This window comes from Vidua chalybeata (assembly GCF_026979565.1).
Source record: "Vidua chalybeata isolate OUT-0048 chromosome 32 unlocalized genomic scaffold, bVidCha1 merged haplotype SUPER_32_unloc_2, whole genome shotgun sequence".
NCBI lineage: Eukaryota > Metazoa > Chordata > Aves > Passeriformes > Viduidae > Vidua > Vidua chalybeata.
Window position 1 is genome coordinate 4,710 of NW_026530288.1, and position 16,320 is coordinate 21,029.

A 16,320-nucleotide genomic window follows, 5' to 3' on the forward strand; every position below is an offset into this window, starting at 1 on the left:
CCCCGACTGTCCCCTCGTGGGTGACGACACGGACACAGGACGCGCGCCATGGCCCCGTGTCACTCTGTGTGCCTGATGTCCCCGATGTCCCGATTGTCCCCGAGGTCCCCAGTGTCACCGACTGTCCCCGCGTTGGTGGTGGCAGGGACACAGGAGGCGCGCCATGGCCCCGCTGTCCCCGCTGTCCCTGCTGTCCCCGATGTCCCGGCTGTCCCCGATGTCACCGATGTCACCGATTGTCCCCACGTTGGTGGCGGCAGGGACAGAGCAGGCGCGCCATGGCCCCGCTGTCCCCGCTGTCCCCGCTGTCCCCGCTGTCCCCGGTGTCACCGATTGTCCCCGCTGTCCCCGCGGTGGTGGCGGCAGGGACAGAGCAGGCGCGCCATGGCCCCGCTGTCCCCGCTGTCCCCGCTGTCCCCGCTGTCCCCGCTGTCCCCGGTGTCACCGATTGTCCCCGCTGTCCCCGCGGTGGTGGCGGCAGGGACAGAGGACGCGCGCCATGGCGCGGGCCAGGCTGGCGCTGAAGGCGGCCGAGATCCAGGGGTTGGTGCAGCTCGTCAGGCTGGCCAGCAGCATCAGGATGGTGAACGCCGGCCCTGGGACACGGGGACATTGAGGGGACAGTGAGGGGACACGGGGACATGGGGACATCGCGGACAGTGAGGGGACACGGGGACGGTGAGGGGACATTGAGGGGACAGTGAGGGGACACAGGGACATGGGGACATCGCGGACAGTGAGGGGACACGGGGACGGTGAGGGGACATCACGGACAGTGAGGGGACATAGGGACATGGGGACATCGCAGACAGTGAGGGGACATGGGGACATTGAGGGGACATCGGGGACATTGGGGACATTGAGGGGGCAGCGGGGACATTGAGGGGACACTGAGGGGACATTGGGGACACGGGGACATCGCGGACAGTGAGGGGACAGCGGGGACATTGGGGGCATCGGGGGGATTGGGGACATTGGGGACACTGAGGGGACATTGGGGACACTGGGGACACTGGGGACATCGGGGGCATCAGGGGCATTGGGGGGATTGGGGACATTGAGGGGACATCGCGGACATTGAGGGGACATCGGGGACATTGGGGGCATTGGGGACATTGGGACATTGGGGACATGGGGGGATTGGGGACATTGGGGACATTGAGGGGACATCGGGGACATTGAGGGGACATTGGGTACATTGGGGACATCGGGGACATTGGGGACATCGGGGACATTGGGGACATCGGGGACATTGGGGGCATTGGGGGGATCGGGGACATTGAGGGGACATCGCGGACATCGGGGACATTGAGGGGACATCAGGGACATGGGCACATTGAGGGGACATGGGGACATCGGGGACATCGGGGACATTGGGGGCATCGGGGACATCGGGGACATTGGGGGCATTGGGGGGATCGGGGACATTGAGGGGATTTGGGACATTGGGGACATCGGGGACATGGGGACATTGAGGGGACATTGTGGACACTGGGGACATCGGGGGCATTGGGGGGATTGGGGACATCGGGGACATTGAGGGGACATTGGGGACATCGGGATGATTGGGGACATCGGGGACATGGGGACATTGGGACATTGGGGACATGGGGGGATTGGGGACATTGGGGACATTGAGGGGACATCAGGGACATGGGGACATTGAGAGGACAGCGGGGACATTGAGGGGACATTGGGGACATCGGGGACATCGGGGACATTGGGGGCATTGGGGGGATCGGGGACATTGAGGGGATTGGGGACATTGGGGGCATTGGGGGCATTGGGACATGGGGGGGTTGGGGACATTGGGGACATTGAGGGGACATTGGGACGTTGGGGCATGGGGACATTGGGGACACTCGTGGATGGCCCCAAGGACACCCCACAGCGGGGTGACACCGCCCTGTGCCGGTGTCCCCGTGGCGGTGTCACCTCTGCTGTCACCTCCCCATGGCTCTGTCACCCCAATGTCCCCAATGTCCCCATGGTGTCCCCATGGTGTCCCCAATGTCCCCAACATCCCAATGTCCCCATGGTGTCCCCAATGTCCCCATGGTGTCCCCATGTCCCCAATGTCCCAATATCCCCAATATCCCCATCGTGTCCCCAATGTCCCCAATGTCCCCATGGTGTCCCCAATGTCCCCAATGTCCCCAATGATGTCCCAATGTCCCCGTGTCCCCAATGTCCCCATGGTGTCCCCAATGTCCCCAATGTCCCCAGTGTCCCCATTGTGTCCCCAATGTCCCCAATGTCCCCATGGTGTCCCCAATGTCCCCATGGTGTCCCCGTGTCCCCAGTCTCACCCTCGGTGGGTGCCCGGGGGTCCCACACTGCCCAGAGCTGGGCGCAGAAGAACGGCGTCCAGCAGAGCCCCGTGTCCCCAGTGTCCCCATGGTGTCCCCAATGTCCCAATGTCCCCATGGTGTCCCCAATGTCCCAATGTCCCCATGTCCCCGTGTCCCCAATGTCCCCATGTCCCCGTGTCCCCAGTCTCACCCTCGGTGGGCGCCCGGGGGTCCCACACTGCCCAGAGCTGGGCGCAGAACGGCGTCCAGCAGAGCCCCGTGTCCCCAATGTCCCCAATGATGTCCCAATGTCCCAATGTCCCAATGTCCCCATGTCCCCGTGTCCCCAATGTCCCCATGGTGTCCCCGTGTCCCCAGTCTCACCCTCGGTGGGTGCCCGGGGGTCCCACACTGCCCAGAGCTGGGCGCAGAAGAACGGCGTCCAGCAGAGCACGAACACGCCCAGCACCACCACGGCCATGCGGTGGCTCTTGGCCCTGGCCCTGCCGAGCCCGCCGTGGCCACCGGGGAGGCGCGGTGGCCCCCGGAGCGCGCGGGCCACGGCGGCCAGCAGCACGGCCAGCAGCACGGCCGGGGCCACCAGCACGGCCAGCGCCACCCAGGTGACGTAGGCGCGGGCTCCCCAGGGCTGCGCGAAGGTGGCCCAGCAGTCGCTCTCGCCCGGGGCCACCTCGCGCTGCCCGAAGATGCCCACCTGGGGTAGCCCGAAGAGCAGGGCCAGAGCCCAGGCCGTGGCCAGCGCGTCCCAGCGCCGGCGAGCCCGGGCCAGCGCCGAGCGGGCCCCGGCGAGTCCCGAGCGAGCCCGGCGCGCGGCCGCCCGGCACCAGCTCCTGGTGGCCCCGCGGCTCGCCGTGGTGGCCCCCGAGTCGCCCGTGGTGGCCCAGGAGCCTCCTGTGGTAGCCGCAGAGGCCCTCATGGTGGCCCCGCAGCTCGCCCTGGTGGCCCCAGAGCCCCCCGTGGTGGCCCAGGACTCGCCCGTGGTGGCCCCGGAGTCGCTGGCTGGGGGTAGTTGAGGCACACCCGTGGTGGCCCCAGAGTCCCTCATGGTGGCCTCGCGGCTCGCCGTGGTGGGCCCCGAGTCGCCTGTGGTGGCCCAGGAGCCTCCTGTGGTAGCCGCAGAGGCCCCCATGGTGGCCCCGCAGCTCGCCCTGGTGGCCCCAGAGTCGCCGGCTGCGGGGGGTTGAGGCATTCCCGTGGTGGCCTCAAAGCCCCCCCTGGTGGCCCAGGAACCGCCCGTGGTGGCCCCAGGGTTGCCAGCTGGGGGGAGTTGAGGCACCTCTGTGGTGGCCCAGTTGCTCTTTGTGGTGGCCCCAGAGCCCCCCCTGGTGGCCTGTGACAGGGACCCTGTGGGCAGCTGGGGTGACAAGGGGGGGGATGGGGACACCGGGGTGGCATTGGGGGACACTGGGGTGGCATTGGGGCTTGGGGACATTCGGGTGACATTTGAGCTTGGGGACATTGGGGTGACATTGGGGGACACTGGGGTGCCACTGGGACTTGGTGGCACTGGGGTGACACTGGGGGACACTGGGGTGACATGGGGGGACATTGGGGTGACATTGGGACTTGGGGACCCTGGGGTGACACAGTGGGACACTGGGGTGCCATTGGGGCTTGGTGGCACTGGGGTGACACTGGGGGACACTGGGGTGGCATTTGGACTTGGGGACATTGGGGTGACATTGGGGGACACTGGGGTGGCATTTGGACTTGGGGACACCGGGGTGACACGGAGGGACATTGGGGACACCCGGTGGGACACTGGGGTGCCATTGGGACTTGGTGGCACTGGGGTGCCACTGGGGGACACTGGGGTGCCATTGGGGCTTGGTGGCACTGGGGTGACACTGGGGGACACTGGGGTGCCACTGGGGCTTGGGGACACCGGGCTGACGCGGAGGTTTGGGGACACGGGGGTGGCACAGGGGCCTGGGGGGCACAGAGGGGCTGTGGCAGTGCCACTGTCCCCGCTGTCCCCGCTGTCCCCGTGTCCCCAGCCCCCAGCCGGCTCCCAGGTGCCATCCCAGGTGTCCCTGCGTCCCTGCGCCCTGTCCCCGCTGCTGTCCCTGTGTCCCCAGCCCCAGCAGCCCGAGTGTCCCCCTGTGCCACTCCCGGTGTCCCCACAGTGCCACCCCCAGCACCCCGCTTGTCTCCGTGGCCCTCCCCGGCTGTCCCCAGCGGTGTCCCCATTGTCCCCAGGGGTGTCCCCAGTGTCCCCATTGTCCCCAGCGGTGTCCCCAGTGTCCCCAGCGGTGTCCCCATTGTCCCCAGGGGTGTCCCCAGTGTCCCCATTGTCCCCAGCGGTGTCCCCAGTGTCCCCATGTCCCCACACTCCGGTGTCCCCACTGTCCCCAGTCCCCCCAGTTCTTGTAGTGTCCCCAGTGTCCCCAATGTCCCCATTGTCCCCATTGTCCCCAGCCCCTCCCAGTCCATTCCCAGTGCTCCCAGTCCTCCCAGTGTCCCCAGTGTCCCCAGCAGTGTCCCTCTGTCCCCTGCCCCACCTCCAGCACTCGGACTGTCCCTTTGTCCTGGTGTCCCCATTGTCCCCATTGTCCCCATTGTCCCCAGTGCTCCCAGTGCTCCCAGTGCTCCCAGTATTCCCAGTCCTCCCATTCCCCCCAGTGCCTCCAGTGCCCCCAGTGCTCCCATTCCCCCCAGTATTCCCAGTCCCCCCAGTCTCCTCAGTTCTCCCAGTCCTCCCAGTTGCTTGAGTCCTTCCAGTCCCCCCAGTATCCCCATCCCCCCAGTATTCCCAGTCCCCCAAATCCTCCCAGTATTCCCATTCCCCCCAGTATTCCCAGTATTCCCAGTCCCCCCAGTCCTTCCAGTCCCCCAAATCCTCCCAGTCCCCCCATTCCCCCCAATCCCCCCAGTGCTCCCAGTCCTTCCATTCCCCCCAGTATTCCCAGTATTCCCAGTCCCCCCATTCCCCCCAATCCCCCCAGTGCTCCCAGTCCTTCCATTCCCCCCATTCCCCCCATTCCCCCCAGCATTCCCAGTCCCCCCAGTCCCCCCAGCATCCCCCGCACGCCCCCACCTCCAGCACCGCCGCCGCCCCCTCCTCGCCCTGCCGGCCGCTCCCATGGGCCGGCAGATGGCCCGGTGGCGATCCCAAGCCATGGCCACGGCCACGTAGGCCGAGGCGAACATGGCCACGCCCTGCAGGTACTTGGTGAGGCGGCAGAGCGGGTCGGGGCCGCGGAACCGATCCGTGAGGTCCCACAGCAGCTGCGGCAGCACCAGCCCCGCCGCCGCCGCCAGGTCCGCCACGCTCAGGTGCCGCAGGTAGCGGCGGAGCGGCCGCGCCGGCAGCGCCGGGGCTCGCCAGGGCCCGCGGGGGGCTCGCGGAGGGGCGCGCAGGGCCAGCAGGACCAGCAGGTTGCTGCTCAGGGCCAGCAGCAGCAGCAGAGCCAGCACGGAGATTTCGGCCGCGGCCAGCGCCGCGTCCCGCGGGGGAGCGGGGGTGGCCGGGGGCGGCGTCTGGGGAGGGGGACAGGGGGGAAATTGGGTCTGGGGGTGTCATAATGGGGGAAAATGGGGAAAAAATTGGGTCTGGGGGTGTCAAAATGGGGAGAAATGGGGGAAAAAAATTTGGTCTGGGGGTGTCAAAATGGGGAGAAATGGGGGGGAAATTGGGACTGGGGGTGTCAAAATGGGGAGAAATTGGGGAAAAAATTGGGTCTGGGGGTGTCAAAATGGGGAGAAATGGGGGGGAAATTGGGTCTGGGGGTGTCAAAATGGGGAGAAATTGGGTCTGGGGGGGTCAAAATGGGGAGAAAGTGGGTCTGGGGGTATCAAAATGGGGGAAAATGGGGAAAAATTTGGTCTGGGGGTGTCAAAATGAGGAGAAATTGGGGAGAAATTGGGTCTGGGGGTGTCAAAATGGGGAGAAATTTGAGTCTGGGGGTGTCATAATGGGGGGAAATTGGGTCTGGGGGTGTTAAAATGGGGAGAAATGGGGGAAATTGGTTCTGGGGGCATCAAAATGGGGGGAAATGGGGAGGAAATGGGGGGAATTGGGTCTGGGGGAGTCATAATGGGGAGAAAATTTGGTCTGGGGGTGTCAAAACGGGGGAAAGATGAAGGAATGGGGGATAAATTGGGTCTGGAGGTGTCATAATGGGGAAAAATGGGGAGAAATTGGGTCTGGGGGTGTCAAAATGGGGAGAAATTGGGAGAAATTGGGTCTGGGGGTGTCAAAATGGGGAGAAACTGGGGAGAAATTGGGTCTGGGGGTGTCAAAATGGGGAGAAATTTGGTTTGGGGGTGTCAAATTGGGAGAAATTTGGGTCTGGGGGCATCATAATGGGAAGAATGGGGAGGAAATGGGGGGAAATTGGGTCTGGGGGTGTCATAATGGAGAGAAATTGGGTCTGGGGGTGTCAAAATGGGGAGAAACTGGGGAGAAATTGGGTCTGGGGGTGTTAAAATGGGGAGAAATTGGGTCAGGGGGTGTCAAAATGGGGGAAATTGGGTCTGGGGGTGTCATAATGGGAAGAAATGGGGAGGAAATGGGGGAAATTGGGTCGGGGGTGTCAAAATGGGGGGAAATTGGGTCTGGGGGTGTCAAAACGGGGGAAAGATGAAGGAATGGGGGAGAAATTTGGTCTGGGGGTGTCATAATGGGGAAAAATTGAGTCTGGGGGTGTCATAATGGGGGGAATGGGGAGGAAATGGGGGAATTCGGTCTGGGGTCGTCAAAATGGGGAGAATTTTGGGTCTGGGGGTGTCATAATGGATGGAAATTGGGTCTGGGGATGTCAAAATGGGGAGAAATGGGGAAAATTGGGTCTGGGGGTGTTAAAATGGGGGGAATTGGGTCTGGGGGCGTCTGGGAGGGTCCCGGGGGATAAATTTGGTCTGGGGGGGTCCCGGGGGGGTTCTGGGGGGGGGATCAGCCACGACCGGGACCCCCCTGCCCCTCCCCCCATCCCAATTTGGGGTGCCTCTCCTTCCTGCCCCTCCCCCACCCCAATTCCGGGGTCCCGCCCCTCCCCCATCCCAATTCGGGGTCCCCCCGCCCCTCCCCCCCGCCCCTCCCCCATCCCAATTCGGGGTCCCCCCGCCCCTCCCCCCCGCCCCTCCCCCACCCCAATTCCGGGGTCCCGCCCCTCCCCCATCCCAATTTTGGGGTTCCCCCCCCCCCGTGCCCCTCCCCCATCCCAATTCCGGGGTTTCGCCCCTCCCCCATCCCAATTCGGGGTCCCCCCGGCCCTCCCCCCCGCCCCTCCCCCATCCCAATTTCGGGGTCTCGCCCCTCCCCCATCCCAATTCGGGGTCCCCCCGCCCCTCCCCCATCCCAATTCGGGGTCCCCCGCCCCTCCCCCATCCCAATTTGGGGTTCCCCCTGCCCCTCCCCCCCGCCCCTCCCCCATCCCAATTTCGGGGTCCCCCCCTATTCCCCTCCCCCGCACCTCCATGCCGGTTCCGGGGTCCCCCCGCCCCAATTCGGGGCGCTGCTGGAACTGGGAATGGCCCGCGCGGCACTGGGAGCACTGGGAGCACTGGGAGCACTGGGAGGGGGGGGGGAGGGGGACCCCCCGGGGCGTGACGTCATCACCGCATTCCCCAAAATCTTGATAAGGGCGGGGGCGCCAGCAGGGGCGGTGGGGCGGAACTGGGAGAGACTGGGAGGGAACTGGGAAGGACTGGGATGGACTGGGAGGGACTGGGATGGACTGGGATGGATTGGGACCAAACTGTGAGGGACTGGGACCAAACTGGGACCAAACTGGGAGCACTGGGAGGGAACTGGGAAGGACTGGGATGGACTGGGAGCACTGGGATGGACTGGGATGGACTGGGATGGACTGGGACCAAACTGGGATGGACTGGGATGAACTGGGACCAAACTGGGACCAAACTGGGATGGACTGGGAATGGACTGGGATGGACTGGGATGGACTGAGAGGGACTGGGAATGGACTGGGACCAAACTGGGAGGGAACTGGTTTATACTGGGATGGACTGGGAGCACTGGGAGGGGGGGAGGGGATTTGGGGACCCCCCCCCAGCCCCAATAAAGAGACGGGAGCGGCACCAGTGCCAAACTGGTTTATTGGTGTTTGTACTGGGAGCGACTGGGAGCGACTGGGAGCGACTGGGGGGGACTGGGGGGGACTGGGAGGGACTGGGACCAAACTGGGATGGACTGGGATGGACTGGGAGGGACTGGGATGGACTGGGATCAAACTGGGATGGACTGGGATGGACTGGGAGGGACTGGGATGGACTGGGATCAAACTGGGATGGACTGGGATGGACTGGGAGGGACTGGGATGGACTGGGAGGGACTGGGAGGGACTGGAGGGACTGGGAGGGACTGGGATCAAACTGGGAGCGCTGGGAGCACTGGGATGAACTGGAAGCGACTGGGATGGACTGGGAGGGACTGGCAGCAACTGGGATGGAACTTGGAGCAACTGGGATCAAACTGGGACCAAACTGGGATGGACTGGGAGCACTGGGAGGGAACTGGGATGGAACTGGGACCAAACTGGGACCAAACTGGGATATACTGGGAGCACTGGGAGCACTGGGGATTTGGGGCTGTTTTTTGGGGTGAGTCGCTCCATTTTTGGGCTGTTTTTTGGGGCGAGTCGCTCCATTTTTGGGGTGTTTTTTGGGGTGAGTCGCTCCATTTTTGGGCTGTTTTTTGGGGTGAGTCGCTCCATTTTTGGGGTGTTTTTTCAGGACAGCTCGTTGCAGTTTGGGGGTGTTTTTGGGGGGGATCAGCTCCATTTTTGGGCTGTTTTCTGGGATGAATCTCTCAATTTTTGGGCTGTTTTTTGGGGTGAGTCGCTCCATTTTTGGGGTGTTTTTTTGGGGCGAGTCACTCCATTTTTGGGGTATTTTTTGGGATGAGTCTCTCCATTTTTGGGCTGTTTTTTGGGGTGAGTCGCTCCATTTTTGGGGTATTTTTTGGGGTGAGTCGCTCCATTTTTGGGGTGTTTTTTGGGGTGAGTCGCTCCATTTTTGGGGTATTTTTTGGGATGAGTCTCTCCATTTTTGGGGTGTTTTTTGGGGCGAGTCGCTCCATTTTTGGGGTGTTTTTTGGGGTGAGTCGCTCCATTTTTGGGCTGTTTTTTGGGGTGAGTCGCTCCATTTTTGGGGTGTTTTTTGGGGCGAGTCGCTCCATTTTTGGGGTGTTTTTTGGGGTGAGTCGCTCCATTTTTGGGCTGTTTTTTGGGGTGAGTCGCTCCATTTTTGGGGTGTTTTTTGGGGTGAGTCGCTCCATTTTTGGGCTGGTTTTTGGGGTGAGTCGCTCCATTTTTGGGGTGTTTTTTGGGGTGAGTCGCTCCATTTTTGGGCTGGTTTTTGGGGTGAGTCGCTCCATTTTTGGGGTGTTTTTTGGGGTGAGTCGCTCCATTTTTGGGCTGGTTTTTGGGGCGAGTCGCTCCATTTTTGGGCTGTTTTTTGGGGCTGTTTTGGGGGTCTCAGGCGGTGGCGGGGACCCCCCCCGGCTGGAAGTGCTGCCGCTCCCAGGCGCTCATCAGCGAGAGGTGCAGCGGGCGCTGGCACGAGGCGCAGGCCGGGCCCAGGGGCGAGTCCCGGGGCAGCCCCAGCGCCCCCCAACACTCGGACAGCTGGTCTGGGGGGGGGCACGGGGTCAGGGGGGGCACCCGGCGAGCGGGGACCCCCCCCGAGTGACCCCGCGAGTGACCACTGAGCCCCTGAGTGACCACTGACCCCCCGCGAGTGACCACTGACCCCCCAGAATGGCCAATGACCCCCCCCGAGTGACCACTGACCCCACCGGAGTGACCACTGAGCCCCTGAGTGACCACTGACCCCCCCCGAGTGACCAGTGACCCCCCCGAGTGACCACTGACCCCACCGGAGTGACCACTGAGCCGCTGAGTGACCACTGATCCCCCCGAGTGACCCCCCGAGTGACCACTGAGCCCCTGAGTGACCACTGAGCCCCCCCGAGTGACCACTGACCCCCCCCGAGTGACCTCCCGAGTGACCACTGAGCCCCAGAATGGCCAATGATCCCCCCTGAGTGACCACTGAGCCCCCCCGAGTGACCACTGACCCCCCAGAATGGCCAATGACCCCCCCCGAGTGACCACTGACCCCACCGGAGTGACCACTGAGCCGCTGAGTGACCACTGACCCCCCCGAGTGACCCCCCGAGTGACCACTGAGCTCCCAGAATGGCCAATGACCCCCCTGAGTGACCACTGAGAGCCAGAGTGACCACTGAGCCCCTGAGTGACCACTGAACCCCCGAGTGACCACTGAGCCCCTCGAGTGACCACTGACCCCCTGAGTGACCACTGACCTCCCCCGAGTGACCACTGAGCCCCCAGAATGGCCAATGACCCCCCCGAGTGACCACTGACCCCCTGAGTGACCACTGAGCCCCTGAGTGACCGCTGACCCCGCCCGAGTGACCACTGACCCCCCCCAAATGACCCCCCCCATATCCCGGTGCCCCCCCATATCCCGATGTCCCCCCCATATCCCGGTGCCCCCCCCATATCCCGGTGCCCCCCCCATATCCCGATCCCCCCCCATATCCCGATCCCCCCCCATATCCCGGTGCCCCCCCCATATCCCGATCCCCCCCATATCCCGGTGCCCCCCCCATATCCCAGTGCCCCCCCCATATCCCGGTGCCCCCCCATATCCCGATCCCCCCCATATCCCGGTGCCCCCCCCATATCCCGGTGCCCCCCCCCATATCCCGGTGCCCCCCCCATATCCCGATCCCCCCCATATCCCGGTGCCCCCCCCATATCCCGGTGCCCCCCCCATATCCCGGTGCCCCCCCCATATCCCAGTGCCCCCCCCCATATCCCGGTGCCCCCCCCCCATATCCCGATCCCCCCCCCATATCCCAGTGCCCCCCCCATATCCCGGTGCCCCCCCCTCACCTGCCAGGTGCTCCATCATCTGGGGGCTGTGCTGGGGGGTGGGGGCGATGCGCAGCAGCTCCCCCCCCCTGGGCACCGTGGGGGGGTTGATGGCCTGGACAAAGAGCCCCCGCTCCAGCAGGGCCCGGCTCAGCCGCGTGGCCGCCAGCGCATCACCCACCTGTGCCAAAAACACCCCAAAATCGGCTAAAATCACCCCAAAATCATCATCCTAAAATCATCCTAAATCACCCCAAAATCAGCCCAAATCCCGCAGGAGCAGCCCCCGCTCCAGCAGGGCCCGGCTCAGCCGCGTGGCAGCCAGCGCATCACCCACCTGTGCCAAAATCAGCCAAAATTACCCCAAAATCACCCCAGAATCATCATCCTAAAATCATCCTAAATAACCCCAAAATCAGCCCAAAATCAGCCCAAAATCAGCCCCAAATCCCGCAGGAGCAGCCCCCGCTCCAGCAGGGCCCGGCTCAGCCGCGTGGCGGCCAGCGCATCACCCACCTGTGCCAAAAACACCCCAAAATTAACCCAAAATCACCCCAAAATCATCATCCTAAAATCAGCCAAAATCACCCCAAAATCACCCCCAAATCCCGCAGGAGCAGCCCCCACTCAGCAGGGCCCGGCTCAGCCGCGTGGCCGCCAGCGCGTCACCCACCTGTGCCAAAAACACCCCAAAATTACCCCAAAATCACCCAAAATCATCATCCTAAAATCAGCCAAAATCACCCCAAAATCACCCCAAAATCAGCCCAAAATCATCATCCTAAAATCATCCTAAATCAGCCCAAAATCATCATCCTAAAATAATCTTAAATAACTCCAAAACAACCCCAAAACAACCCCAAAATCAGCCAGAATCGGCCCAAAATCACCCCAAAATCACTCCCAAAATAACCCTAAAATCATCACTCCAAAATCATCCTAAATAACCCTAAAACTACCCCAAAACCACCCCAAAATCACCCTAAAATCACCCTAAAATCATCACCCCAAAATCAGACAAAATAACCCCCAAATCAGTCAAAAGCCCAAAATGAGCCAAAATCATCCTGAATAACCCTAAAACAACCCCAAAAGTGGCCAAAATCAGCCCCAAAATCACCCTAAAATCATTGCCCCAAAATCATCCTAGATAACCCCAAAATCAGCCCAAAATCAGCCAAAATCACCCCAAAATCACCCCAAAATCGGCCAAAATCATCACCCCAAAATCACCTCAATATCATGCCAAAATCATCACGCCAAAATCATCCTAAATAACCTCAAAACAACCCCAAAATCACCCCAAAAAATAACCCCCAAATCAGCCAAAACCAGCCCCAAAATCATCACCCCAAAATCATCCTAAATAACCCCAAAATAAACCCAAAATCAACCTAAATCAGCCCAAAATCAGCCCAAAATCAGCCAAAATCACGCCAAAATGAGCACCCCAAAATCAGCCAAAATCCCCCCAAAATCCCCCCAAATCCCCCCAAAAAACCCCAAATCCCCCCCAAATCCTCCCCAGAGTCCATCAAACACCCCCAAAATCCCCCCAAACCTTCCCCAAATCCCCCCAAAATTTCAGAAAATCCCCAAAATCCCCCCACAATCCCCCCAAAAGACCCCCCAAAATCCCCTCGGCGGGCACTCACGGGCACGGGCACGATGTGGCTGGGCGCGGGCAGCGCGGGCATCCCCCAGAGACCCCCAAAATCCCCCCAAATCCCCCAAATCCTCCCCAGAGTCCATCAAACACCCCCAAAATCCCCCCAAACCTTCCCCAAATCCCCCCAAAATGTCATAAAAACCCCCAAAATCCCCCCCAAACCCCTCCAAAATGCCATCCCCGGGCAGTCACGGGCGCGGGCACGATGTGGCTGGGCGCGGGCAGCGCGGGCACCCCCCAAATCCCCCCAAATCCCCCCAAAATCCCCCAAGCCCCCATTCCCAGGCACTCACGGGCACGGGCACGATGTGGCTGGGCGCGGGCAGCGCGGGCACCCCCCAAATCCCCCCAAATCCCCCCAAAATCCCCCCAAGCCCCCATCCCCGGGCACTCACGGGCACGGGCACGATGTGGCTGGGCGCGGGCAGCGCGGGCATCCCCCAGAGACCCCCAAGTCCCCCCAAATCCCCCCAAATCCCCCCCAAACCCCCCTCGGCGGGCACTCACGGGCACGGGCACGATGTGGCTGGGCGCGGGCAGCGCGGGCACGCCGCGGTCGCGCAGCAGCACGCGCAGGTGTTTGGCGTTGCGCTGGTGGGAGCGGCGCAGGGACCCCCCCTCGGGCCCCCCCAACACGCGCAGCGCCGCCAGGGCCCCCCCGAGCACGGCGGGCGGCAGCGCCGTGGTGAAGATGAAGCCGGGCCCGAAGGAGCGCACGGCGTCCACCAGCGCCGCCCCCCCCGCGATGTACCCCCCCACGGCACCCAGCGCCTTCCCTGCGGGCACACGGGGGGCGGGGGGCACCCCCAAATCAGCCGGGGACCCCCCCCGTTAGCCGGAGGGCACCCCCGGCTCTTGGGGTGCTCCCCGTCCCGCCCTCCCCGGTTTTGGTATCAGCCATCGTGGCGAGGGTGGCTCCCACCCGTTTTTGGGGTCCCCCACCCGTTTTGAGGGCCCCCCACCCGTTTTTGGGGTCCCCCACCCGTTTTGAGGGCCCCCCACCCGTTTTTTGGGGTCCCCCACCCGTTTTTGGGGTCCCCAACCCGTTTTTGGCGTCCCCCACCCGTTTTTGGGGTGTTCTCCCCACCTATTTTGGGGTCCCCCACCCATTTTTGGGGTCCCCCACCCATTTTTGAGGTCCCCCCACCCGTTTTTGGGGTCCCCACCCGTTTTTGGGGTCCCCCACCAATTTTTGGGGTCTCCTCCCCACCCATTTTGGGGTCCCCAACCCGTTTTTGGGGTCTCCTCCCCCCCAATTTTGGGGTCCCCCACCCATTTTTGGGGTCCCCCACCCGTTTTTGAGGTCCCCCACCCGTTTTTGAGGTCCCCCACCCGTTTTTGGGGTGTTCTCCCCACCCATTTTGGGGTCTCCCACCCATTTTTGGGGTCCCCCACCCGTTTTTGGGGTCCCCAACCCGTTTTTGAGGTGTTCTCCCCACCCATTTTGGGGTCCCCAACCCGTTTTTGGGGTCTCCTCCCCCCCAATTTTGGGGTCCCCCACCCATTTTTGGGGTGTTCTCCCCACCCATTTTGGGGTCCCCCACCCATTTTTGGGGTGTCCTCCCCCCCATTTTTGGGGTCCCCCACCCATTTTGGGATGCCCACCCCGCACCCAGGCTCCCTTCCCCCATTTCTGGGGTGTCCTCCCACCCATTTTGGGGTCACCCACCCATTTTTGGGGTGTTCTCCCCACCCATTTTGGGGTCACCCACCCATTTTAGGGTCTCCTCCCCCCCCATTTTTGGGGTCCCCAACCCTTTTTTGGGGTGTCCCCCCACCCATTTTGGGGCACCCACCCCCCATTTTTGGGGTCCCCCACCCATTTTTGGGGTCCCCCACCCTTTTTTGGGGTGTTCTTCCCGCCCGTTTTTGGGGCCCCCCACCCGTTTTTGGGGTCCCCCACCCATTTTTAGGGTCCCCCACCCATTTTGGGGTGCCCACCCCGCACCCAGGCTCCCTCCCCCCATTTTTGGGGTCCCCCACCCATTTTGGGGTCCCTTCCCCCCATTTTGGGGGTCCCCCCGTACCGAGGCTCCCCGTCCCTTCTGCCCCCATTTTTGGGGTCCCCTCTCCCGCATTTTTGTGGTGCCCCCCATTTTTGGGCTGCCCCATTTTCGTGTTCCCCCCATTTTTGGGGTGTCCCTCCCCCCAGTTTGGGGGTCCCCCCGTACCGAAGCTCTCTGTGTCCCCCCATTTTTGGGATCTCCCCTTACGCAGGTTCCCCGTCCCTTCTCCCCCCATTTTTGGGGTGTCCCCCATTTTTGGGCTGCCCCATTTTCGTGTTCCCCCCATTTTGGGGTGTCCCCCTTTTTTTGGCTGCCCCATTTTCGTGTTCCCCCCATTTTTGGGGTGTCCCTCCCCCCATTTTCGGGGTCCCCCCATACCGAGGCTCCCCGTCCCTTCTGCCCCCATTTTTGGGGTCCCCTCTCCCCCATTTTTGGGGTGTCCCCCCATTTCAGCCTGCCCCATTTTCGGGTTCCCCCCATTTTTGGGGTGCCCCCCCCCAGTTTGGGGGTCCCCCCGTACCGAGGGTCCCGGACACCACGTCCACCTTGCCGCTGACCCCGTCCCTCTCGGCGATGCCGCCGCCCCGGGGCCCGTAGAGCCCCACGGCGTGAACCTCGTCCACGAAGGTCAGCGCTCCGTGGGCGTGCGCCACGTCACAGAGCTCCTCAAGCGGCGCGATCGAGCCTGAGCGGGATTTTTGGGGAAATTTGGGGGGATTTTGGGGGTTTTTGGGGGATTTTTTGGGGATTTTAGGGGGATTTTGTGGTGAGCGGGTGCAATGACGTTGGGCACCACCAGGGGGCGCTCTGGACAATGGTGGAACATAGGACACACAGGGGGGATTTTAGGGGGATTTGGGGGGATTTTTGGGGTGATTTTGGGGTGATTTTGTGGGATTTTGGGGAAATTTGGGGGGATTTGGGGTATTTTGGGGGTTTTGGGGAGATTTTTTTTTATTTTCTTGGGATTTTTTGGGGATTTTTTGGGGCATTTTTGGGGGATTTTGGGGTGAGCAGGTGCAATGACGCAGGGCACCACCGGGCGGCGCTCTGGAGAATGGTGGAACATAGGACACACTGGGGGGATTTTAGGGGGATTTGGGGGGATTTGGGGTGATTTTGGGGGAAAATTTGGGGGATTTTGGGGTTTTGGGGAATTTGGGGGGATTTTTGGGGGATTTTGGGGTTTTGGGGTATTTTGGGGATTTTTTGGGGGATTTTTTGGGGATTTTTGTGGGGATTTTAGGTGGATTTTGGGGTGAGCGGGTGCAATGGCGCAGGGCAACACCGGGGGGCGCTCTGGAGAATGGTGGAACATGGGGAACTCTGGGGGGATTTGGGGGAATTTTGGGGGGTTTTTGGGGGGATTTTGTGGGATTTGGGGGAATTTGGGGGTGATTTTTGGGATTTGGGAGGATTTTCTGGGGTGTTTAGGGGAATTTGGGGGATTTGGGTGGCTTTCTGGGGATTTT

At 62.4% G+C, this 16,320-nt stretch overlaps 2 protein-coding genes across 2 annotated transcripts; both read right to left on the reverse strand.

Annotated features, from left to right (window-relative positions):
• Window positions 1-218: 218 nt before the first annotated feature.
• Window positions 219-7,818, reverse strand: LOC128782597 (vasopressin V2 receptor-like). The gene is made up of 4 exons (XM_053933003.1): window positions 7,727-7,818; window positions 5,379-5,792; window positions 2,676-3,666; window positions 219-596 (listed from the first exon to the last, which is right to left on the reverse strand). The coding sequence occupies exons 1-4, from the start codon at window positions 7,730-7,732 to the stop codon at window positions 442-444; spliced, it is 1,566 nt and encodes a 521-aa protein (XP_053788978.1). The 5' UTR covers window positions 7,733-7,818; the 3' UTR covers window positions 219-441.
• Window positions 7,819-8,347: 529 nt separating this feature from the next.
• LOC128782598 (5-aminolevulinate synthase, erythroid-specific, mitochondrial-like) lies at window positions 8,348-15,555 on the reverse strand (the record flags this gene model as incomplete). Its single annotated transcript, XM_053933004.1, has 4 exons — window positions 8,348-9,903; window positions 11,195-11,354; window positions 13,350-13,618; window positions 15,369-15,555. Coding segments are annotated over 4 exons (771 nt in total), but the record flags the coding sequence as incomplete, so codon positions are not given.
• Between the last annotated feature and the right edge of the window lie 765 nt (window positions 15,556-16,320).

Bases quoted from the DNA above. Each gene is read 5' to 3' on its own strand.
- LOC128782597 (XM_053933003.1), bottom strand. The intron at 3,667-5,378 runs GCGAGGAGGGGG...TTGTCACCCCAG, and splicing joins CCATGGGAGCGGCCGGCAGG to CTGCCCACAGGGTCCCTGTC. The intron at 597-2,675 runs GTGAGACTGGGG...CCCGTGTCCCAG, and splicing joins CCCCCGGGCACCCACCGAGG to GGCCGGCGTTCACCATCCTG.